The sequence below is a fragment of the Grampus griseus genome (assembly GCF_964374135.1).
Source record: "Grampus griseus genome assembly, chromosome: 2".
NCBI classification, from domain to species: Eukaryota; Metazoa; Chordata; class Mammalia; order Artiodactyla; family Delphinidae; genus Grampus; species Grampus griseus.
Genome location: NC_139018.1, coordinates 110,409,842 through 110,436,433, shown reverse-complemented (window position 1 = coordinate 110,436,433; position 26,592 = coordinate 110,409,842). Strand labels below are relative to the sequence as shown.

Below are 26,592 nucleotides of genomic sequence, written 5' to 3'. Positions count from 1 at the left end.
GCCGTGCCACAAATGGCACCAGGCAGCCAGCTGACAAAGCCACTTGCAGTATTTCTCAGCAGGGAGCCCACAGCCCTTCCAAGCAGGGCACTTAGCAGGGTGGCGTCTGCAACTTCCTTCTAAAGACAGTTCTTCAGAAGCTTTTGCTGCAGTGGCAATTTGCATAATAGCCTTGTCTCTACTGTGTATGTGTGTGTGTGTTTTAAATAAATCTGTGCATATAAAATTGATCAAAGGGGACTTCCCTGGTGGTGCAGTGGTTGAGAGTCCGCCTGCCGATGCAGGGGACACGGGTTCGTGCCCCGGTCCGGAAAGATCCCACGTGCCGCGGAGCGGCTACGCCCGTGAGCCATGGCCGCTGAGCCTGCGCGTACGGAGCCTGTGCTCCGCAACGGGAGAGGCCGCAACAGTGAGAGGCCCGTGTACCGCAAAAAAAAAAATTGATCAAAGGGAACTATCTTAGGCAGCTCTCACTCATTAGAGCCAAAAGAGATTATTTTTTTCTTCTTACTCTAGTCTTAGCAAATGAAACAACTTTCTGTGGAAGTATTTGTAAAAGATTTTAGTGTTGAAAAAAATCCTTTCTACATATTTGTAGGCAAAAAGTATTTATTGACAGCTAAATGAAAACTGTTGAGCGAGTATAGAATACACAAGCAGCCAGTGTAACGCCTAAGAGTGTGGACGGGAGCCAAACTGCTAGGGTTGGACCTTGGCTCTGCCGTTCAGTCACTGAGTGACTGAATTTCTCTGTGCCTCCGTTTCCTTCTGTGTAAAAATGAGATCATAACTGTACCTACCTTGTAGGACTAATGAGTTAATATTTATAAAGTGTTTACAAGAGTGTCTAGCACATGGTAAGTGCAAGTATTCGTGTCTGTTAAATAAATAAAACAAGTCACTAATGACTGGCACATTACAAATCTTACCTCATAACGAAATCCTAAATTTCAGCACCTGACAATCAGTGGAGGATGGTCTTTGGTTCACTTACTTCATCCTTCCACAGCATTTACTGAGGATTAGCCAGTATTGGTTTAAAAAGGGGTGGGGGTGGGGGGACCCTCCACTGCCCCAACCCTCCAAGTCTAGGTTATCACTGCTTACTTCCAGACAACCAATCTTGAGATGTGAACCCTAGAGTATTAGCAAACTAATTTAGGATCCTTCCTACTTATGAATAGCAGAACCTGTCAAACAGCAAACTTCTAACAACGGTCTGAAAACCCTGCTGAGCAGCAATGGCCTCCTTTGCCCATCAACATCAACAAGGAGCCACACAAACTTTACACCTAATGCGGGGGGGGGGGGGAGAGAAAGAAAAAGCAAACCTGATTGAGAGAATCATGAGAATCACGTGAACACAACTGACCATCTTGTTCTGTTAAAGCAAATAAAGTGGGGCTATAATAATGACAAAGAGGTAAAACTCAATCAGTATCTCCTGGTCTTTTCTAAGCAGGCACATTTAATTTTATGTGTATTTTCCAGTTGTATTTTAAGTGACTTATTTCAAAATGACCCTGTCTTATTCTCAACATTTTACTCAAAGAAAGTTTCGAAAGAGCACATAAGTTCACATATCTTGTTGGTGATCATTTCTTGATCCTTTTCTTCTCCTTCCTTTCAATAAATCAGTCAAACAAATAGCAAACCAAAAATATAAATGAACATCTATAACGTGCCAGGAGGATAAAGATTGCAAAACTGTAGGCTACAGAAGAATAAGACTTGCTCCTTGACTTTAGGAAGATTATAATTTGTCACAAAGATAGAGACAAACCTAAAAGACTAACAAATCAGAGCACTTATAGTATGATAAAAGAGCCAAACAAAAGACATAAATTAGCAAACGGTAGGTGCTAACTCAGAAGGCAGTAAAAATCACGGTCTCAGTTAAGATAGAAGAAACTTCACAGATGAGGGGAAATCTGGGCTGGAACTTGGGAGAGAGGATTCAAACAGCAAGAGGAAAGGGGGAACATTCAGATCTCCTGCACAATTTTCCCCTAACTGGGGACTGGATTGCCACGGAGAAACACAGAAAGCTGAAAAACAGATAACCCAAATGCCTCTGCCTATGAGGACCAGCTGGGTCTACTTCACAATGCACCAGTCCCTAACTATTCAGACGAAGGACAAAGGCCCCAGAGAGGCCCAGTGACTTGCCCACAGAGTCCCAGCCATTTGATGGAACTGTGAATGGAGCCCTCAACTACTGACTCTGAGTCCAAAACGCCCTCAGCTCCAGCTGACTCAGTGACTACAAATTGCTTCTGGCTTCCGTGTCTGGTTCTGCCACAAACCAGCTGTGTGGCTTTAGCATTTTCTCCATCAGGGGTTCATGCTTCCTCATTTGAAAACTGAAGTGAGGAGAGATATCAGATGAAGGGGAACGTTCCAGGTTTCATTTGGCTTTAGATTTTAAGGTTCCAAGCCAAAGATGCTGATGTGACTGTTGGTTTTTTGCCTATTTCTCAATGAAGAGATAAGGTAAACCTGGAAAAGAGATCTAAGGAGTCCTCCAGGATTTGAGCTTGCAGTTCCAAGAACTTGATATACAGCACCCATTGTCACGAGCCCTCCATGAGGCCTTCCCAACATAACACGCTCCACCTGGGTGTACCTGAGCAAGCACGTGGCACATGGCACGCTGATGGTGGAACCGTTTGTGCAAAGTTTATTTTTAGGCCAGTCATCCTTGAGCCAATGTACAATTGAGAGATGCCCAGGCCCTATCCCTTCTGCTGCAATAACAACACTTACGGAGCACTTACTATGCTCCAGATTGTTGTAAGTACTTTACACATACCAACTCCACTAGTCCTCAGAACTCTGTGAGGTAGGCACTACTTTTAACCCCCAACCCTATTTTTGTCTTTTTACAGATGAAGAAACTGAGATACAGAAGACACTTGCCCAAGTGAGTCTGGTAAGGCTTACGATGTAAACGCAGTCAGCCTGGCTCCAGTTTGTGTTTTTAACACTGTACCATTCTACTTAAAATAATACCTTCTGTTGTCTCAAATGAGTAAAGTGAAAGAAAGCTCTTGTCTTTCTCATCAGAGACACAATCTCACTTAATCTTTACAAGTCTTTGAGGCAGGTATCATTATCCCTAATTTACAAATAAAGAAACTGAGGCTCAGAAAGGCAGAGTGACTGCCTAGTTAGTGGGATGGTTTACAATTAAACACAAATTTCTTGATTCAAAACCTAGTGTGCTGTCCACAAAACCATAACGGTGTGTATCCTCCTTGAAGCTTCCTCATTAAACAAATATTTCAGGGTCCTATGAAGCAACAGAAACAGAGAGGAAACAGAGGTGTCCGTCTCCTCCAGAAGTTTACCATCTCGTGGAGGAGACAGACAAAATTAGCACAAAACCCATATACTTTGCCAAAACAAAGTTGTGGAAACACAGAGGAGGGGCATGTGACCAAGACCAACACAGAGGAAAAGCCAAGCTGGGCTTTGAAGGACAGGTGGGAGTTGGCGAGCTGAAGACAGAGGCTCAGTGAAGGAGGCCTGGGCACCTGGGAGAACTCACGGTTAATTCTATATATCTGGAAGACAGGATGCTCATGGGGGTGTAGTGAGAGATGAAGCTGGTGCCAGGCAGGTACAAGCCAATCAAGATGGGCCCAGAGGGGCTTCCCTGGTGGCGCAGTGGTTAAGAATCCATCTGCCAACGCAGGTGACACGGGTTCGAGCCCTGGTCCGGGAAGATCCCACATGCTGCGGATCAACTAAGGCCATGAGCCACAACTACTGAGCCTGCGCTCTAGAGCCCACGAGCCACAACTACTGAAGCCTGCACGCCTACACCCCGTGCTCTGCAACAAGAGAAGCCACCACATTGAGAAGCCCGCGCAACGCAACGAAGTGTAGCCCCCGCTCACAGCAACTAGAGAAAGCCCACGTGCAGCAACAAAGATCCAACTCAGCCAAAAATAAATAAATAAATAAATTTATTTTTAAAAAAAAAATATATATATATATATGTGCCCAGAGGACCACGCCAAGGAGTTTGGGCCTTACCATGAAGGGAGATCCATGTGCATGTGAGCATGTGGAGAACTCTGGATGCAAAGAGAAGGATGGCATATGTGTACAAGATCGGAGGCTGCTGGTTTACTCCAGCTTCTGCACTCCTTGTGCAGACACCTGAAGATCTGTATGTTCTAGGTGGTCAGTAACATCCAGAACTCAAAATGACGGTACACAGATCAAATTTTGATTGAGTAACCTATGACAACCAAAAACCACATCCCAGATCTTCCTCTTCCCCCAAACCTCCACCCAGCCCCATCTTATCCTGCAGGTAAGTTCCAGTATAGATCTGGTACTTGCAACATGCTCCTTGGTATGTCAGCTCTGCCTTTGATAGCGCAGTTATTCAAAATATAAAATGGGCACGATGTACTCTATCTCACATGAATACTAAAAGCTGAGAAGTAGTACTACAGCATGTGGAAATAAATACCAAGTAAAGTAAGGAAATCTGAGTTCTGGCACTGACTCTCCCACTCACAAGTAACATGGCTTTGGAAAAGCCATTTCACCTCACTGCTCCTCAGTAACTATCTGCAAAAAAGATCAGAGGGCTCAACAGGCCACCTCCAAGGTTATCCTCTGCTCTAACATTCCATGATTTTATTTGAAATATATTTTGAATATTTATTATGAAAGTAAGACTACACCATTGACTCTAAGATGCACATTTTCCCCTCTATTTTAACATCTCTGAAATTGGGTTTTGTACGATGTGTGGCATGTCACAGTTTAACAGGTCGCATTTTTTTTCTTTCTTAGCGGTACATAAAATAATATCTTAAAACTTATGATGTCTTAGGCTTGCTGAAACATGATTGGTTAGAGTTGCCTTGTTTCCCTTTCCCACTAGCTACCAAGTTTAGAGAACTCAGTAGAAAGACAGGCTGGAATTTGGCCAGGGACATTCCAAAAAATCCTTGAGAAAAACTCTCTTCTAGATTCAGCTTTCTGTATCCCAGCTGGTTGCTTCTGTGTGTTATGTCCCAGTCCAGGCTGTGAGTTCCTTGAGGGCAGGGGTCCAATGTGATTCATCTCTACTTCGCCAGGAACCTGCACACTTGTCAGATTTCAGTCTATACAATTAATCAATGCTTGTGGTGGAAGAAATAAAACTGCCCCCATACGAGGCCAGCAATGGCCACTAGCTCAGGCCACCAGGGTAAGATTTGGTGATCAAGGTGCTTACTGCCCTACAAATCCCTGCGCCCCCTCGCTAGGGACACTGAGATTAGCACTTACCAGCACATCCCTGAAGAGTAGCTGCGGCCCAGAGTGCACTGTCCAGTCCACGGCTCCACTATTTGGAATCTTGATGCGAATCACCAGCACCTGGTTCTCCATGGCATGGAAGGGGCCAAGGGCCAGCCACAACATTACAGGTTAAAGGGGCTCACATCCTGGTAGGGGGGAACCCCCTGGCTCCTGGTTAGGCGGGGGCTCTTAGAGGTGACAAGGGGACTGAGGGTCAGAGGACAGAGGGGGAGGAGGAGTGAAGAGAGGAGGTGGTCCGGAAGCAGCCCGCAGGCTCGGAGCCAGGCCCCGGCTGTACGGGGTTGAGGGATGTCTCCCTGTGAGCGTGGACGGAGCAAGGGGTAGGAGCCAGTAGGAACTAGCAGAGATCAGAAGGTTCTGGAGTTGGAAAAGAGAGCAAACGGCATCTTGCAGCTCTCTGCCGTCTGTGTGGGTGTGAGGGGACAGCACAGAGAAGACGCCGTTTTAGATAGATACGGCGGCAGGTGTCCACTCCTCCTTAAAGAAGCGGGGAGGGTCCCCGACTTGAGGGGACTCAGTCCGGGGCTGTTAGGAAGGAGCCCCAGGGCCGCCGGACCACAAGAAAGCCGAGGGGGCCCTCCGCGGGAGGGTCGGGGGCGAGTCCTCTGCCCCACCCCGAGCCAGAGTGCACGGCGCGTGCGACTCAGAACCTGCAACCCGAGGCCGCGCGTCCCGGCGGCGGCGGCGGCGTCGGCGGCGGCCGCGGCAGGAGGGGGAAGGCGGCGGTAGAAGGGGGAAGGCGGCGGCAGGAGGGAGAAGGCGGCGGCGAGGGCACTGTTACTCCGGAACCAAAACGCGCGGCGCCGGAACCCTGGAAGGCGGCGAGGGGACCCGCCTCCCGCGGCGCCATGTTGGAAGAGGGCAGCTCGTGGCCGGCCCCGCCCCCGCTCGCCGGTGGGCGGGACCCGAGGAGCAAGGGCTTGGCGCCGGGGTCGGAGTGAGGGGACCGACTGGACTATACAGTCGTGAGACCCCACCTCCCCTGTCGCGAAGTGACCACCCATGGCGACCGGGTGATAGCCCGTTCTTTTCCCGACCCTCATTAAAGTCAGCGAGGTGAAAACATTTAACAAAAGAAGGAGGAAACTGAACTAGAGCAGGGGTCCGCCAAAAGCCGATTGATGGCTTAAGATGCGTTGTTTCCCTGTTCAGAAGACTAGAAAAATAGAACTGCCCCTCTCGTTTATTCCTACTTTATCAGGACCTGTACTAAATATTCGTGGAGGTTTGTGCATCAAATGATCAAGAGCAAGGTTGTCTTTTTTTCCTTCTTCCAAGTCACAGATCCGGAGGATCATCTTTCTCCCAAATGAGCAAAGCGAGTGTGGATTTTTTAGTGAGGTCCGTTACCCCTATGGTTACCCTAAAATAGCAAACAGCGCACTATTCAAAAGCAACAGTAAAGAAATTCAGTGAAGAGTTTAACTGCCTGGGTACAGTTGCAGTAGTGGCATCATCTTTTCTTATTAAACCTTTGAAAAAAAATATCCTAGACAGTCCATAAACTTTCAACTAGATACCAATGTTTACGCAGTGATATCACAGGCAGTAGCTTGGTTATTTTTAAATTCCTTGTTAACCTCAGATTTTTAAATGCATAATTTTGTTCATCTATGATGCCTATACAGAAGTTTGTTTACAAACTGCAACGCGTAGTTTCGTCCTTTACCTCTAAGAAAAGTCCACATATCGCTTTACTTTGAGGGGCTGCATTTTGTATAAATTCGGTGGGAGAGGAGTATCATTCCCCTCTCTAACAAATAGTTGATGAATGCGAGAGAAAAAATAATTTAAATACTGGTCAGTTTGGGTATAATATCAGTTTTTTACCGCATATTTTCTCTACCTGCATTCCTTTTTTCTTTTGGTAGTATTTGTTTTATTTAGTTAGTTAGTTATTATTGATTTATTTATGGCTGCGTGGGTCTTCGTTGCTGCGCCCAGGCTTTCTCTAGTGCCGCTCGTTGTGGTGTGCGGGCTTCTCCTCCGCGGCACGTAGGATCTTCCCCGACCAGGGCTCAAACCTGTGTCCCCTGCATTGTCAGGTGGATTCTTAACCACTGCACCACCAGGGAAATCCCTACATTCCTTTTATATTTAATTTGAAAGTCCATTGTAGAAGATAAATTATCTCTTTTCAGTTATTGTAAATGAAGAGCTTAGGTAGAAATTCATTTAGTCAGATCCTCCAGGTAGTCAAAGAATTGCCCTTTTCCGAACACTCTTGCACTGCTGGTGGGAATGTTAATTGGTTCAGCCACTATGGAGAACAGTATGGAGGTTCCTTAAAAAACTACAAATAGAACTACCATATGACCCAGCAATCCCACTACTGGGCATATACCCTGAGAAAACCAAAATTCAAAAAGAGTCATGTACCAAAATGTTCATTGCAGCTCTATTTACAATAGCCCGGAGATGGAAACAACCTAAGTGCCCATCATCGGATGAATGAATAAAGAAGATGTGGCACATATATACAATGGAATATTACTCAGCCATAAAAAGAAATGAAATTGAGCTATTTGTAATGAGGTGGATAGACCTAGAGTCTGTCATACAGAGTGAAGTAAGTCAGAAAGAAAAAGACAAATACCGTATGCTAACACATATATACGGAATTTAAGAAAAAAAAAATGTCATGAAGAACCTAGGGGTAAGGCAGGAATAAAGACGCAGACCTCCTAGAGAACGGACTTGAGGTTATGGGGAGGGGGAAGGGTGAGCTGTGACAGGGCAAGAGAGAGTCATGGGCATATACACACTAACAAACGTAGTAAGGTAGATAGCTAGTGGGAAGCAGCCACATGGCACAGGGATATTGGCTCGGTGCTTTGTGACAGCCTGGAGGGGTGGGATAGGGAGGGTGGGAGGAAGGGAGACGCAAGAGGGAAGACATATGGGAACATATGTATATGTATAACTGATTCACTTTGTTATAAAGCAGAAACTAACACACCATTGTAAAGCAATTATACCCCAATAAAGATGTTTAAAAAAAAAAAGAATTGCCCTTTTCCACCTGCACTTCAGTCTTGTGAAAAACAAACCATTTGTTCAAGGTCCCCATGCACTTTTTATTGAAAGTTCATTTCCTATTATTTGAGAAAATAGACCACAAGGCCAGAGATTTTCTATGAACTCATGATTTGTTAAAATGGTTTTTATTGATAGTACTATGGGCAAAACCAACTCAATTTGTGCTTTCAATTCTTTTGGATATATACCCACAAGTAGAATTGCTGGATCATATGATAATTCTATTTTTAATTTTTTGAGGAGCTGCCATGTTCCACAATGGCTGCACCATTTTACATTCCCACCAGTAGCCCAAGAGTTCCAGTTTCTCTACACCTTCACCAACACTTGTTATTTTCTATATTTTTGTTAGAAGCCATATTCTCATGAGTATGAGGTGATATCTCAAAGTGGTTGAGATTTGCATTTCCCTAGTGATTAGTGATGTTCATCTTTTCATATACTTGTTGGCCATTTGTATATCTTCTTTGGAGAATTGTCTATTCAAGTCCTTTGCCCGTTTTTAAATTGACTTATTTATCTTTTTTGTTATAAAGTAATTTTTAAATGAGGAAAATTAACATTTTACTACTATAAGTTCAGAGATGTTTTCTTTCATATCTTTTTACATTGCTCCCAAACTCCAATCCTTAACTGAGAATCTGATCCCTTCCCACTGCTTCTCAGATACTATCCCAGTCCAAACTACCATTACATTTATATTATATTTCTCTCTTAAAGTTCTGTTTCCATTCTTGCCACTGCTACCAATGGTCTATGCTCAACCCAATTACCAGGGTTAGAATACCAAGTCACCCCTTTGGTTAAAACTATTCTGATGGCCTCCTAACTTGTACAGAATAAAAACTAAAGTCCTTTCCATGACCTGCAAAACTCTACACAGTCTGCCCTCCACACCTTCTGGCCTTATGATCTCTCAAACATCATTCACACCAGCCTCCTTCTTACTTTTCCTTGAACATATCAGGCATCCCACCTCGGGGTCTTGCATTTGCCCTTTCCTCTCCCTGGATTGCTCTTATCCCAATATTCACATGGCTCACTTCCTCCTGCAGATCTTGACTTAAAAACCACCTTCGTGTTGAGGCCTTCCCTTAGCACAGTCTTGAAAACCAGCCCCAAACCCACCCCACCCACAGATGCGAGCACGCAGGTGTGCACAATTCCTGGTCCCCTTCCCTGGTTTACTTTTCTCCTGGCCCTCACCGCTATCTACCATGCCACATGTCTCAATCCTGTATTTGTCTCCTCACTAAACTGTAACTTGGCGAGGGAGGGACCGGTATGTGTTTTATTCACTGCCATGTCCCTAGTACCTAAAATAGTACCTGACACACAGTGGGCACTTTAATAATATTTGTTAAATGAATGACTGGATTTTGAAGGCAAAGTGGGTTGAGTAATAGGAATGCAACTACCATGTGCATCTCCTGCCTGTCTTGAGCTGCAATTGCTCCTTGGCCTTTCCACAACCACTGCCATCGTGGAGACTGAGACCACAACAATTATAGACTCCCACTGAACCACAAACTTTATAACAAATGTTGACTGCCTCCTGTGTTCAAAAATTCCACTTGTCTTCTTCAGTGCCGGGTGTGGGTCCCTACATATATCATTCAAATACTTGTTGATTTGGGGGTTTTTGTTTTTTGTTTCTTTCTTTCTCTTTGGCCACACCACGTGGCTTGAGGGATCTTAGTCCCCCAAACGGGGATTGAACCCGGGCCCCAGCAGTGAAAGTGCCAAGTCCTAACCACTGGACCACCAGGGAATTCGCAATACTTGTTGATTTTGATTTAAAGGAATATGATGAGAATAGAGGATAAAAACAGTAAGTTTCTAGTGGAGAAATCTTGCAGACACCATCCTAAACAAGTGATCAAGGTTAACATCACCAGTGATGTGATGTTGATGTCATGTACTCTCCTATATGATGCAACAAGAAGGGCATTTGACCTGTGGGGTCTTCTTCCCCAAACCCATAACCCCAATCTAATCATGAGAAAACCATCAGACAAACCCAAATTGAGGGACAGTCTACAAAATACCTGACAAATACTCCTCAAAACTGCCAAGGTCATAAAAAACAAAATGCAAAGAAACTATCACAGACCTGAGGAGACTAAGGAGACATGACGATGAAATGTATTGTGGGATCCTCAGTGGAATCCTGGAACAGAAAAAGGACAGTAATGAAAAACCAGTGAAATCTGAATAAAGTCTGGAGTTTAGTTAGTAATAATGTACCAATGCTGACTTTTCAGTTTTGACATAGGTGCAATGATTATGTAAAATGCTAACATTAGGGGAATCTGGGTGATGGGAACTCTCTGTACTATATTTGCAACTTTTCTGTAAATCTAAAGTTATTCCAAAATAAAAAGTTTTTTTAAAAAATAAGTTGCATTTCTACACACTTGTAGTAATGTCTTAGACATTTTAATTTGAAAAAGATATAATTTATTGTTATTACAATAACAACTGAAAAATAAACATAAGCATTTTCTTCATAGTGCTTAATATCCATTACTTTAAAAAAAGGATATGAAGAAGCATGGACAAAAGTGATGGGACTTACCTGGTGGCGCCGTGGTTCAGAATCAGCCTGCCAATGCAGGGGACAGGGGTTCGAGCCCTGGTCCAGGAAAATCCCACATGCAGCGGAGCAAGTAAGGCCGTGCACCACAACTACTGAGCCTGCGCTCTAGAGCCCACGAACCACAACTACTGAGCCCAAGTGCTGCAACTACTGAAGCCCGCCCGCCTAGAACCCATGCTGTTCAACAAGAGAAGCCACCACAACGAGAAGCCCGTGCACCGCAATGAAGAATAGCCCCCGCTCGCCGCAACTAGAGAAAGCCCGCACGCAGCAACGAAGACCCAACACAGCCAAAAATAAATAAATAAAATAAATAAATTTTTTTTAAAATTAAAAAAAAAAGTGGTAAGAGACAAACCCTTGAAAGTGTGATGGGAAAGTCTGCTCTTTTGTGTTGTGGCAGGAATGGAAAAGAACAGTGGGAGCAGCACTCATGCAGAAGCAGAAGCAACAGTTCAACAGATATTCATAGAGCGCCAAGTATGTGCTATGGATTTTAGACGCTGTAACATGAATTAATTTATTAATTTATGATGTCATTGGATTTAATTTCTACGTAATACATTTTCTCTCAGGTAGAGTAGGCTGGTGTTCCTACAAATCACTTAAGCTTTATTTCCCTTTTTTGATGGTTTAAACTTATCTATATTCTTTTCTTTATATTAACCAACAAACTATATCTCACATTTTTGTGGGGCTTTAGAGCTTGCAAAGCACGTCTCCCTTCATTATCCTGTGCATCGTAGGGAAGTATAGAGTAATGGTTAAGAATTTGGACTCTGTAGACAGGTTACAGGGACTGGAATAACACTCACCATGTGTGACATTGAGCAAGACTTCTTGGTTTCCACAGCTTAAAAAATGGGAATAAAAATAGGATTAAGGGAGCTAATATGTGTAAAGTGCTTAGTCTAGGACCTGGCACAAAGAAACAATATGTGAGTGTTAGATAAACTCCTTATTGTATATATGGAGACACTAAGAAGGCTCTAATTTTTCTCAATTATATTCAACCAGTAATGGTATAGCAAGACTTAAACCATATTTTTCATCTCCAAAACAAGGTTCTTTGTATTACACACATAGTGGAACAGCAATAAACATCAAGCTAAATCAGGCATGAAAGAATGATAATAAAATTTCAGAGTTAAAGGAAACTTACAAAATCACCAATCTAATCTTCTGCCCAATTCAAGAATTCTCTCCACATTTACCTAAGGAATTGTCATACAGCCTCTCTGAACATCTCCAATAACGGGACTCACTTCCTCAAGAGGCACCCCATTCCATTTTTTTGCCAAATCAATTAAAATATTCTTCTTGTCTCCTTGTTACCAACACACTATTTCTAGTTCTGTTTAAAAAGAGTAAGTCTAACTCATCCTAGTAGTTTCTGATTAATGTTTCATTTCACATACTTCTACACATCATTCTGTTTGACTTTAAAATAGTAAAATTCCTGTATGGGAAAATAGATGGCACCTTTTGAGATGCCTCAAAAGGATAACGCAACAAGATTCCAATCTTTTATTTTTCAGAAGGCATGGAACAGTGTAAGTTTGTTCATTACACCTGAGATAATATTTCAAAATTTGTTGCTGTTCTTGTAAAGAATCCATATGATTTCCAATTAAAGTATCCTTTTCTTAAAGCTCTTAAAAATGAAGACATGTTTTCTTTTTAATTTTGAATCATCACATGTTCATTTGACATAGAGCCTTCATTATATGACAGATACTGGAAATACAAAGATTAGTAACACATTGTTCTCTTCCAGCTTTGTACAGAAGTAGTCTTTTTCAGTATGGCTTGAATGGACCTTGGATATAGATTCAGAACTACTAGATTTTGTTGACAGGTAAAATTAGTATTGAATAAAATTTGCCTTCAACATGGTCAATGCAAAAGATTTGTAGGATGAATGAATGACTGTTGATTTTTAACGTAATCTAAAAGTAAGTGACACTATTTAGATTTTAATTCAAACTTTGAAATTCTTGGTCCTTTCATTTTATAAAATTTGGATATTTGAAAGAATAAGAAACTAAAATTTTAACTTTATCTCACAGTCAGAGCCTTAATACTATGTGTAAAGAAAGGTTGCAAGATAATCTACTTTTTTTTTTTTCGTTTTTAATTTTGGCTGTGTTGGGTCTTCCTTGCTGCGCATGGGCTTTCTCTAGATGAGGCAAGCGGGGGCTACTCTTTGTTGTGGCGTGCGGGCCTCTCATTGTCGTGGCTTCTCTTGTTGCAGAGCACAGGCTCTAGAGCGCAGGCTCAGTAGTTGTGGCACACGGGCTTAGTTGCTCTGCGGCATGTGGGATCTTCCCGGGCCAGGGATCAAACCCATGTCCCCTGCATTGGCAGGCGGATTCTTAACCACTATGTCACCAGGGAAGCCCTAATCTCCTACTTTTATGAATTATTTTAATCCAATTCATAAATATATACATTTTTTGAAATAAAAATATCCAATTTCCTTAAATGGAGTTTTAAATTCACACCTATTTTAGAGTACGGATTTTTATTTTGTATATTTTTATTTTTCCTTTAGGGTTAGGGTAGACAACTTTTTAGATCTGATTTTAAGTTATGCACTTATATGAAAATAGAGTAAAATGAATCACTTTGTGGTTAATAAATTCAATATTCTGCTTACAGACAGCTTGTTATAAAATTACTGATATATTCTAGCAAAAGCAGTAAAGGTTATGTCAAATAACTACTAAAAAAATCACACTATGTAGCGTTAATGATGTTACCTTAACATACCAGCTTCAGGGGCTGCATAATTGTTTCTGCCAACCCATAAATTTTTGAGTAACAACAAAATTATTGTGATTTTTCTTACTAAATAATTCATACATTACAAAGAATGTATGTAACAAGGTCCATGAATCACTGAAGCATATAATGATCATATATCTGATGACATATCTCTTTTCATAAGATGAATTCGAATAGATTTATGTATTTAGGTTAACTAAAAAATACCGAGTTTATAAGGTTCATAATTCTATCAACAACAACAAAATACTTCAAATCTTCCTTAAGAAGTACATGATTTGCTTTTAAAAACTGAAAGCTTTTGTTTATCAAAATCCTTGTTTAAGCTACTTTTCATGAAGTTTTACAGCGTTTAAATTGATATCATAAATATTACTGAAGATAAATTAATAATATAATGGAGTAGTACAATGTTCATAAACTGTATTTAAAATGATATAAGTGCAACTAAAATAGCTATAAGCAATATTATATAAAACCTCATTCTAGTAGTAGCTGATATTCTTTATCTAGCAACTAGGATCTAAAAGAGGATATTTTCATTTACTAACATTTTACATACTTTTCTTTGGTCTTATCTTTTTTAAGTTTTTAAAATTAAAAAAACTTTTTCGCCGTGCCTCGCGGCATGCAGGATCTTGGTTCCCCGACCAGGGATGAACCCATGCCCTCTGCAGTGGAAGCACGGAATCTTAACCACTGGACTGCCAGGGCAGTCCCTGGCCTTAAAGTATCTCAAACCAAGTATACCCTTTTCTTAATGCTACTAAAAATGATCCCAAATGAGATTTCATCTATTTAATTCAAACTAGGTTTCACGAAATTGAGTTATTAGTAGTGAGGTGGATGGACCTAGAGACTGTCATACAGAGCGAAGTAAGTCAGAAAGAGAAAAACAAATACCGTATGCTAACACATATATATGGAATCTAAAAAAAAGAAAAAAGGTTCTGAAGAACCTAGGGGCGGGACAGGAGACAGACGTATAGAATGGACATGAGGACATGGGGAGGGGGAAGTGTAAGCTGGGACAAAGTGAGAGAGTGGCATGGACAGATATACACTACCAAATGTAAAATAGATGGCTAGTGGGAAGCAGCTGCATAGCGCAGGGAGATCAGCTCGGTGCTTTGTGTCCACCTAGAGGGGTGGGTTAGGGAGGTTGGGAGGAAGACGCAAGAGGGAGGAGATATGGGGATATGTGTATATGTATAGCTGATTCACTTTGTTACAAAGCAGAAACTAACACACCATTGTAAAGCAATTATACTCCAATAAAGATGTTAAAAAAATAAAAACTAGGTTTCATACTAAAATTTTAAAAATTCCAAGAATACAACATATAAAATGATGTTAATGTTTTACCTCTTTTAATTTCTAACATTTTTCTAAACAGTTATTTTCTATAGAAATTATGCAGTCAGTTATATTTTATCATACTAATAATGAATCCTTTACTAATTTTTAAATTTTATTTTTATTTATGGCGAAATACACATCACACAGAAATTATCATGTTAACCATTTTTTTTGTTTGTTTGTTTTGTTTTGTTTTGTTTTGTTTTTTTGCGGTACGCGGGCCTCTCACTGTTGTGGCCTCTCCCGTTGCGGAGCACAGGCTCCGGACGCGCAGGCTCAGCGGCCGTGGCTCACGGGCCCAGCTGCTCGGCGGCATGTGGGATCTTCCCGGACCGGGGCACGATCCTGTGTCCCCTGCATCGGCAGGCGGACTCCCAACCACTGTGCCACCAGGGAAGCCCCATGTTAACCATTTTTAAGTGTACAGTTCAGTGTTATTAAGTACATTCACATTACTGTACCACCATCAATATCATCTATCTCCAGAACTCTTTTTATCTTACACAGTTGAAACTCTATACCTATTAAACACTAACTGCCCACTTCCCCTCCCCCCTTTACTAGTTTTTTAACAGCTTTATTGAAAGATAATTCACATGCCATACAGTTCTTCCATTTAAAGTGTACAATTCAATGTTTTGAGTATAGTCACAGAATTGTGCAACCATCACCACAATCAATTTTGGAACAGTTTCATCACCCCCAAAAGAATCCCCGTGCCCATTAACAGTCACTCCCCATTTCCTACCAACCTCCCCAGTCCTAGGCAATCACTAATCCACTTTCTGTCTCTATAGATTTGCCTATTCTGGACATTTCCTATAAGTGGAATCACACAATGTATGAGCTTTTATGATGGGCTTTTTTCACTTAGTGTAATGTTTTCAAGAAAGCTTTGTCGATGCTGTAGCATGGATCAGTACTTCCTTGCTTTTTTCGGTTGAATAATATTCTGTTGTGTGAATATGCCAAATTTTATTTTTATCCATTCATCAGTTGATATTTGTTTCCACTTCTTTGCTAGAATGAATAATGCTATGCGCACTTGTGTACAAGTTTTTGTGTGAACATATTTTCAGTCCTCTAGGGTATGTATCCTAGGAACAGAATTGCTGTGTAATATAACTCCATGTTTGATATTTCGTGGAACGGCCAAACTTTTCCGAAGTGGCTGCACTATTTTACATTCCCACTAGCAATGTACGAGGGTTCCACCTTCTCCACATTTCATGCGAACACTTGTTATTATGTCTTTTTGATTGTAGCCATCCTAGTGGGTATAAAGTGGTATCTCATTGTGGTTTTGATTTGCATTTCCCTAATAGTTAAACGCCTTTCATGTGTTTAGTAGCTATTTGTATAATTTCTTTGGAGAAATGTCTGTCCAAAACTATTTTTCAATTGCGTTGAGTTAGAAGCGTTCTTTATATATTCTGGCTACAGGTCCCTTTATCATATATATGATTTGCAAATATTTTCTCCCATTCTATCAGTTGTCTTTTATTTTCTTGATAGTGTCCTTTAAAACACAAAAGTTTTTAATTTTGATGATGTCCAACTTAACTTTTTTTTTTTTTTTTTTTGTCATTTGCCTTTTCTAACATTTATCCTTTCCCCAAATAGGAGATTTTTACAGAAGGCAGTATATGAAATCACAGTTTCTTTACTAGAAAGCTAACTGAACTTAGAAATACACTTACTAGGGGCTTCCCTGGTGGCACAGTGGTTAAGAATCCACCTGCCAATGCAGGGGACACGGGTGTGATCCCTGGTCCAGGAAGATCCTACATGCTGCGGAGCAACTAAGCCTGTGCACCACAACTACTGAGCCTGTGCTCTAGAGCCCGCGAGCCACAACTACTGAGCCGGCGTGCCACACGTACTGAAGCCTGTGCGCCTAGAGTTGTATTAAATGTACTCTCAATTAGCAAAACAGGTCTGAGAAGTCGCTGGATGGCCGAGCTTGTGTCATTGGAAACTATTTTATCCACATCTTCATTTAAAGAATTTTTTTTCTCAACATCTGATCTCCAATTTATATTAGAAAAATACTCTGTGGACTGTGGTCACTACTAATAACACTTCTTATTGTTGGGAAAGCTCTTGTGAAACATTTGTCAAGCACATAAAATGGTATAAAAGTGAAATACAGTAATTAAGATGTGTGTTCTATCGATTGTGTAAGCTAAAGTAATTTTTCATTACTAACGTAAGATTTAATAAGTATAAGTAGTTAAAGATTCTGACTTGGCACTAGTCATTAGCATGTAATTGAACTAGTAAAAAAGATCAGTTAAAGCTGTGTTGATTACCACCTTATCTTTGAAAGGCAATTAAAGACCTCAATCATTGCAACAAGATTTGATTGTGCAGCCTTTATTGGACATTGATCTTTCAGCAAAGTGCAGTTACATTTTCCATTAATTTACAGTAACAGAGTTTAACTCTGATACCCTAGACTGTTGACCCAGGTGAGATGTAATGCTAAGTACTTGTTTAGGTTAAGATGCCCCCAAACGTCATTACTGTCTGAATGGTAAGTGCTGAAAAAAAGTAGATACCCGATCCACTAGCTTTAGGATAAGGTTTCTGTTATCTGCATTAGCTTTTAAATGAAATGAAACCCAGATCCTTGTCTTTAGGTCACTCCACTCATTCAAACAACATTCATTCTTTAATAGAATTAAGAGATATTTTGTGAAGAATTATAGATGATCTGTAATTATAATTTTGAGTGATATAAATATAAATGACAAAATAAAATGTACATTTTAAAAGAAATACACATAGCTTTTAATAATTGTTTCCATTTTTACTGGTCAACAATAAGCAAAATATTAGTGGCCAAATATGTATGATGAATGAACTTACAACTATTTGTACAATTTGGTATGTTAAGCCATTAGCACTGAGAAACTAGGGTTTCTTTTTTTTTTTAATTAGCAACCTCTTTCTTGCTCCCAACTCTGTTACTGCATCTTCATGGTGGTTCACAACTTATACAGGAACTACGAATTTTGACTAGAAACTTCTTCCAACACTTGATAATTGATTTGTATAGAAATAACAATAGAAGAGATGCAAGATTTTAAACTAAAATAAAACTTCATCTTCATTCAAAAAATAGTTGCCTGGATTATTTTGAAGACTAAAAATCCCATTAAAGAAGTGTAGGCAGAAAAGCTGTCTGTTTCCTCAACTAAGAAAACTCCTGCTATCCAGAAGGGCTGGGTCCACTTAGAACCCTCCTTGCCATCTCAGGCATAACCAGCATGCGCACAGGCACACTTGCACAAACTGCCTTCATTGTGTCTCCTCCTCCCTTCCTCTCACTTATTTAAAAAATCCTTTTATTGATGAAGTCTTTTAAACTTAAATATATATGGGACACAAGAATGAGGATTACAAAACCAGCTTTTCTGAAATTAAGGTAAAACGGACATTTGCTTACAAGCACATTCATGATACATTTTAAGGCAGAAAGGTTTCTTGTTTTGTCCTTCTTAGATTACAGGTGGAAAAAACTAAGATACAAAGGAGTAGTTATTAGCCTGAGGTCAAAAAGTAAGATAGCACTGTTGCTAAAAACAGAATCAATCTCCTGCCTCCAGCATTTATATTTTATCCTTTTTAGGCCACAATACTTTGATGTAATATCCAACTTTAAAGAAAAAACTTGAACCATTGCTGTTCAATGAGAAGAATTTTTTCAGACTAAATGGTTCACTACAAGACTTCATAAATCCAAGGAATGATATTTTAAATATTTGAACCATGCCCTTAGCCATTGTTGAGTTCATCCTTTACCATGATCAACTTCATGAGAGCAAGAGGTCTATTGATTTTCATGTAATACAAGAAAATATTACATTTGCTTAATTGTTACACAGTGAGCACATCAGACAAGAAATCAAGGCTCTATTTAATGCTGCAAGCAGCAGAGAATTACAGAGATCAATAGGGTAGTTTGTCAAAGATGTTCTCCAAGGAGACTTACCTATCACCATATGGACAAGAAGTCACTCCGATTGTAGCTATTGAAAAACAGGTAAGCACAGTCAGCAGTACAAATTATCAGAAATCAAACAGGCCAGTGTGAAAAGAAGTGCAACTCTACTGAAAAGCTGTTATTTATGGTCTGATAAAAACCATTTTATCAGCCTTGTGTTGGGACCAAACCTTTACAGCAAGTATTGACAAGATCAGGAGCAATGAATGAGCAGTATTTGACTTAAAACTTATGAGCTATAGTTATTTAACTTTGCCCATTACAGAGGAAATCAGTTCTAGCCTTCCTTGCAAAATGCTAATAGTCAGTTTTTATTATTAATGAAGCTTAATGTAACACTATCTCCTTTGTGTAAGCCATTCACTTAACTAGTGTCAAGTATATTCTTCTGGACTAAATATATTGGCATAAGTACTTCTTTGATTAAAAGGTTATTTAGAATTGCTGTTAGACAAGTGAACACTACATATATTTGAAGAACAGTTCACTCTGTAGCTCACTTAAAATGACTACCTTTAACGAAGCCAGTTTGTGTCACTTCATTATTCCAGTGCTTTCACCTCAATCACTTCCACTCACCTTCCCTACTGATTTGCCAGAAGTAGGCACCCAAACGTTGGCTAGATTGAATTCTATAAAATATTTTGCTACAAAACTGTGTAAACATTGCAGAGCATCAGCAACACATTAACATAAAATGATATATAATGCATGTTTGTAATTATGGGAGAGATCATAAATCTTAAACACCCATTGGTTTAGAAATTAAATAGTTCTTAGTTCTCCCTAAATTACTCCAAATTTCTGAAATTTACCATTCGTCTGGGTTTTCTGTAACTACCCCCAAGGATAAATTTTTTTTAATGACTTTGCTTTAAAAACTGCAATTAACTTAATAAAATTCTAATGCAAAACCGCCATCAGGTCTTTAAAATTTCAGCCCACTTTCCATCGCCAATAAGTCTATGGATGGATACGTACTATTTCAGCTAGTTGCTTTTTTAAACAGTTACCAAATTTATTTTTTCTGGGTCTTTCTAGATTTTAATTGTTCTTACAGCTTTATTGGCATGCCATTTTAACTTTTAATAAGTCTTAATTTCATTCTTCTTGCTGCATTTACATTACCTAGAGTTGTTATTACATTTTTTAAAAAGTAGTATGGTATTGGGTTCTTTAGGTAATAAGAAGTTTCAACATTACACCCACACCTCTCATACAGGTAAATGGCACAAGGGCTGTAATACATTTCCATTTAAAATCCTGACAGTTGAATGGTTTAAATTTCAGACTGCAGTTAGAATTCTCATCAACTTTGGATTTCCCAATGATATTATATTATCTCTATCATATATCCTAAAATTCTCTACTTCTTTTCCCAATGTTAAAGATTTTTTCCCTTTCCTTGTGGGGTATCTATATTTTCAAAGAGTTGATTTAAATTGTTAATACATAACTACAGAATCTATAAGTTACAATCATTTTTTATCTCTAGTTTAACCTAGTTATAGGAAAAAATTCATATAAGCGTTATGTGTTTGTAGTTCCCATTGGCTACACAGAGTATGCAATATATAACAATGTATTAATATGAAAAGCTTTGCCTCTTGAGGGCAATGATTCATCTTAAAGAACCAGACACCGTAGAAAGAAAAAGGTGTTTGCAAAGTTTTATTTTAAAGGATCAAAAATAAATATTGCACATACACATGAGGAAATCTACTGATATTTTCATCCTCCAGTGCATACTTTCAGTACATGGCACCTTCATCTTCTTTATTTAGAAAATAAACTGTTATTGGTCCATAACTGGTGTGCACAGTCTCTGTGACTCTAGCAAATAACCAGGAGCCAAGTCCATATAATAAAGTTGGAATACCTAGAAAACAAATGAATATGTTACTTGTGAAATCAATAGCTATTAATCATGTACTCATATATTTGTCATGGTATAAATCACATAGCACTCTTCAGCAACATCAAGAAATTATAAAGTTACAAAAATATGAGTATACACTGACTGAACCTAAAAGATCAATTTCATCTATGTTTGTGGAACATAGTAACAATTGTGTAAGCCTAGAGATTTAAAAAACTATAGATAAAGCTGATGTAAACTGTAATTCAAAGTACTTTACAAACATTAATTCATTACCTCCAAATAATTATGAAGTAATTCTATATTCTTTTCACAAATAAGCAAACAGAGAAGTGTCATTAATTTAGTTGTAGATGCTCCTGATGATTGGCCTTGAGCTTAAATTACTAGGTCATCTTTATTGTGCTTTTAAGTTGGACAGTAATACCCATGGCTAAAATAATTTCTTGTACAACTTAAAAGAAACTGGGTCAAAAAGCTGTCTTCAAAATCTAAGGCAAAACCTAACTGTAAGGAAGATTTTAGTATAATAACAAACATGAGAAAGAAACAATCCCATTAATATTTTTACAACTGATTTGAAAATCTTGCTTCAACCTATTTGAAATAGGTACATAATAGACTGCAATAATATATTTCTTCTTTGGAATATTTCCATTTGTGATTAGTTGCCATTTGTGATACATGAAACTAAATATATACTAGCCAGAGATATGGATTAAGCACTCATATGCACATGACACTAAACTGGACACAAAGCAAACTTTCACAATTCCTATTTTTTTGTAATACACTTATTTAATCCATGACTATTATTAACATATTAAAAAACATATGTATAAAACCACAGGCACATGAATCAATAACAAATATTGTATAGTCTGCACAAATATTATTGTTCCTGGGTATGAGCTGGACAGAAAATAACAATTTTAAAGGAGAGCTGTGCAACTGGAAAATCACTTTCTTTCTAGATAAGAGGGAAATCAACACATGCTCAGGACTAATCATATTGTTAAATTTTTTTCTTATTTTTCTGCAAGAGTATATTTGCTGTGTTATGTTCTTTTTGAGTGTATAAGTTCATTGGACTACTTTGTGCTTATTCCCTGAAGCTGCATTCCAGCCACTGTGATGCCAGAGATTAATCAGGAGAAGCATCACTAGTTGGCAATGAGAGAGGCAAAAATGCCCATTCAGACTGGCGCCTCTCTATTTTTAGGAATATACTGGGTCACAGCTTGTTACTTTCACAGGGTTCCCTGGAATTCCTATGCAACTTTTCACAGTATATTGCCTTCTTTGCCTTGGTAATACCTCCCCCCAAATCTCTAAATGCCTCAAGGGAACGTCACAAAAAATTCACAAAAACTAGCATCATAAAGCTATTTATAAATCATTCAACCAAAAGGAAATAAAAAGGCAAGTAGGGCTTCCCTGGTGGCGCAGTGGTTGAGAGTCCGCCTGCCGATGCAGGGGACACGGGTTCGTGTCCTGGTCCGGGAAGATCCCACATGCCGCGGAGCGGCTGGGCCCGTGAGCCACGGCCATTGAGCCTGCGCGTCCGGAGCCTGTGCCCCGCAACGGGAGAGGCCACAGCAGTGAGAGGCCCGCGTACCGCAAAAAAAAAAAAAAAAAAAAAGGCAAGTAGTGGCGTGGAGTGGGGGAGTGGACAAGAGAACGAGAACAGGGCAGGCAGGAGCGAGTGAAGAGTAGAGGGAGCAGCTGAAATAAAAAATAAATTTAAAATATGGTATCACAACTTCAAAAGCTGAAAACAGAGTGAGAAAGAAAAACAGGCTCTAGAAATAATTATACATTTTCCAAATATACTGATAGTAAAATACATAAAATATGACTTTTAAACCAATGCTAAGGACTTACAGTTAAGAAATGGATGGTGACACTGAAAGTTTTGTTTTACAGTATTTATCACAGTTTTCAATTAAAATACTGATACTTTAAAAAAAAAATCACACAAATGGTCAATATTTTTTCAGCTAAAATGGAGGACTGATCAAGGATTACTAACTTAATAACTACATTATCTCTTATTAAGAAACAACTAGGAACCATTATCATTCATGCTATTTGATAGGGGGTGGAGATGTAATGTAGGAGTCAGAAATTCTCTAATTTTTTTTTTTTATCCTGTAGTCCACTTATTTAATGCAGTCAGGCTAATACACGAAATGGGAAGATTAGCCACATATATAATTTACACACTAAAAAACCCCATAATTTTCTTTACAGCACAAATGCTGTAAAGTCTGTACGGTTTGATGAAAAATTAAATTTTTTCCAGACTGTCTGAGACGTATCATAACATCAAAATGAATGTGCAAGTCAGTTCTTTGAACAATAATTCATTTTGAGTCAGCTGAACAGTAGGTAAACCACTGTCAAATTAAGCACTTTAAAAAAATTAGAACTTTGTAGCAAGTCTCCAATTACCCATTCATTCCAATGGTAAACTGCTTTTCTTAAATCTCAATCTACTTCCCAGCAGGATACCCAGACTAGTAAACCATCAGTAAAATGTCAGCTTCCATTGAAAGGAAGGCAGAAGAGAAAGGGAACAAATGGGTAAAAGAGAAAGGGAACCAATGGGTAAAAGAGAAATCTTTATTATTTACAAAATGGAAAAATGAACTACTTTGATAATTACTAATTTGAAAGGAAAGAAGAAGAATAAAATTCTAAGTATTTTTAAATAGAATATGTACTTGATGATCCAGAGGGGCAACTGCACAACATAGAATAGGGAAAAAATCCTATTATCTAATTCCCTACCCTAAGACAAAAATACAATATTAACATTATCAAATTGGTTAATACTCTTAAAATAAAAAATCCAGAAAAAAATAACTCCCTTTATTAGTATAAGCTAATTTGTATTCAAGCATGCTTGTGCAAAAAGTTTTCCTTTTTGTTTAACTTAAAACTCTTATTCTCTTTTAAACAGAATTTTTAGAATTTTCAAAAGACCATTAAATCACTATTCAGCTTTCTCTTTCACATTAAAAAAAAAACTACAGCTGCTGTTTCTTTCTTCAAAAGGTTTTACTACTTTTCTGTGTGAGAATGCTCTGGGCATCCTATTTTTCTTTGGATTTCTTTCTACCTAAAAAGAGAAGCCCCTAATCATTAAGCTGGTCTTAAAGTGTTAGGTTTTAAATGGTGAAAACTTTTTTAAAAAAGGCATTGGGCTCACGGTTTACCTATAACCCTCCACTTATGCTTTTCCTAACCTATTACTCTACATTTGGGAAGAATGATTTTTTTTTTATTCTAAAAATGCTAAAATAAACATATTCTTCTTGAATCTAGTCATCACTCCAGTCTCTCCAAATAACTTTGAACTGAATTTTCTGAGTCACTACACTCAACTTCTTTGCATCAACCTCAAAATTAGTAGGCATGCTCTATATAGTTCATCAGCCAAATCATAAGACATATTTTTTAAAGGATTACACATTGCTGAATAATCTTCTCCTTAATGGACTGAACCCAAGACAGTCCCAGTGGAGCAATGGCTCCAAAATCCCATGACTGCCATATGGGAGTTATTATAAGCAAAAATACACCTACCACATTTAAATTTAAGAAACTATCAGGCTATATAGTAATAGTGCAGCTGCATAGGCGTTTAGCTTTAATTCTGGTTCAAAAACCTGGTTGGGTAACGTGGGTCAGCTTGTACATCTAGATTCTGAATTACTGAAATATGGATTAATTTGATATCAGCTATATGAATAGGTTCCAAACATCCTGAGGCCTATTTTTCACTGACCTAGAAAATATAAAAGATGCACTCATGTCAACGTTCACGCCTCTTCGGTCATTAACCAAAAGATAATAAACATCCAGCAAGAGTTAACACTCTCAGAGTTAGAATATTCCATGAAAACATACCAATATTAAAGAGGTAGTCTTTTAAATATCTTTTAGGCCTAGCATCACTGGTGAAAATCTTTAGTGCTTTTAGTAAAACAAACTTGCTGGGGTTTCATATAAAGAGAACAAAGAAACTTCAAAAAAGTAGTTCCAGTTTTTATAATATGAACGCACCCACAAAGTGGTGTTCATGGGAACGAGTCCTGCCATGCAATTAGGCATTTTTTAAAAACTTAAGAGCCACTTTCCAGGGGCCTACACCCTTCTTCTCACTGCCCAATGTAGGGGTCCTTCTAGTTAAGAGCTGCAGGGTAGCGAGGATGGAATGCTCTCTCCCCGGGGTGATGCACGGTGGTCCCTAAGTACAGGCATGTCGATAAGCCCCACTTTCCGGGGTACGATTCAGGAGCAACAACTTAGCCCTGACAGGCACCTGCCGGGCGGGGGAATACAGAAGCCCAGGGCCAGGGCCGGGGCTGGAAGGCTGCAGAGTGGGTGGGACGCCAACACTGGGCGAAGCGTGGCGAGCGCGTGCGCCCGGGCGAGCCTGCACGGGGCCGGGGCAGGTCTCCCAGGGCCGGCGCGGTCTGACCTAGGGCCGGGGGCTCGGCCTCGGAGCCAGAGCGTTTGTCAGCGTGCTTTGCAAACAGTGGGGCCATCGTCGGCGCGACATGCTTCACCGGCCCGGGCCACTCACCGAGGTTGATAACCTTGAGCGCCGTGAAGAACCGGTCCTGCCGGGCCAGGTCGTGCCAGGGGGCCTTGGAGCAGTGGTACTTGATGAAGGGGAAGCAGCCGGTGCGCAGGACGTGGTAGTTGGCGCCCTGCACGGGCCAGTTGAAGTGCGAGAGGCCGAACTGGTCGTTGCGGACGGCGCTGTAGGGCACGCAGAAGGAGGTCCAGTGCGGCAAGCGCCGCTGCAGCAGGTGGCGCGTCAGCACCTCCGAGGCGCGGGGCTTCGGGCGGGAGGCGGCGCCCAAGGCCCAGGGCCGGCACAGCAGCAGCCAGAGCACGGCCTCATGGGCCCTCCGCAGGGCCTCCATAACCGGCTTTGCCCGCGTCCCCCGCCCCCTGGCCGCCGTAGGGGCGCGCGCCGCTGGGGGCGGGGCCGAAGGAGCGCGAGCCCTCGCTCGCTCCTCGGGCGTGCGGCAGGTACGCCCAATGGGCGCCGCGCGAGTGTGCGAGACCCCCCCGCCCCCGGGCGCGGCGGCGCGTGCGCACAAAGGTCCCGCGGCTTCCTAGGGAGAGTGGAGCGGGGCGCGGGCGGGCAATCGGAGGCGCTCTCGCTGAGGAGGTAGTGAAAACATGACCGAGGACCTCGTGAACTCATTAATAACCCTGAGGAGGGTTGAGGGCGGGCTTCGCGAGTATTATCAGTTTAGGTAAGAGGAAAATTAAGCTTTAAAACAATTAAATAACTTAACCACCCTACTGAGTGGCAAAACTCACACCCGTATCTCTCTTCCAAGCCGCAGGCTCAAGTGCAATCCTTGGTTGGTGGTGTTGAGGAAACCCTTGAGAAGGTGTCCTCAGGGAAGCGAGTTAAAAGTCAAGTCCCCAGATTTGCAGTGGCTGGTAAAGTCGGGGAGCACTTTTGTATTCAGATCCCCGCTGTCGTGTTGTTTAAAATAAGTCCCAGATATCTCAACAGAGAAAGTTTATTTCTTAGAAAGTCCTACGTCTCTTCATGCAGTG

The 26,592-nt window shown here is 40.4% G+C and overlaps 2 protein-coding genes across 4 annotated transcripts in view; both read right to left on the bottom strand.

Moving 5' to 3' along the window:
- The window catches only part of MAP2K5 (mitogen-activated protein kinase kinase 5), a 264,811-nt gene extending 258,995 nt beyond the window's left edge, over window positions 1-5,816 (bottom strand). For 2 of the 3 annotated variants that reach the window (XM_082649583.1, XM_082649584.1), the window contains exon 1: window positions 5,296-5,816. In XM_082649583.1, the coding sequence (XP_082505709.1) occupies window positions 5,296-5,430 (135 nt within the window). In that variant the 5' untranslated portion in view covers window positions 5,431-5,816. The remainder of the gene's footprint in view (window positions 1-5,295) is intronic. The other variant, XM_082649582.1, reaches the window with a different exon arrangement.
- Window positions 5,817-20,851: 15,035 nt separating this feature from the next.
- LOC309818956 (uncharacterized protein C15orf61) lies at window positions 20,852-26,083 on the bottom strand. Its single transcript, XM_082648987.1, has 2 exons — window positions 25,595-26,083; window positions 20,852-21,000 (listed from the first exon to the last, which is right to left on the bottom strand). The coding sequence occupies exons 1-2, from the start codon at window positions 25,938-25,940 to the stop codon at window positions 20,873-20,875; spliced, it is 474 nt and encodes a 157-aa protein (XP_082505113.1). The 5' UTR covers window positions 25,941-26,083; the 3' UTR covers window positions 20,852-20,872.
- Window positions 26,084-26,592: the final 509 nt, after the last annotated feature.

What these genes read in the sequence shown, in the direction of transcription:
- LOC309818956 (XM_082648987.1), bottom strand. Translation starts at nt 25,940, where the DNA reads ATGGAGGCCCTGCGGAGGGCCCATGAGGCCGTGCTCTGGCTGCTGCTG. An exon ending in GCTCAAGGTTATCAACCTCG is followed by an intron (nt 21,001 to 25,594) that starts GTGAGTGGCCCG and finishes TTTGTTTTCTAG; the next exon opens with GTATTCCAACTTTATTATAT.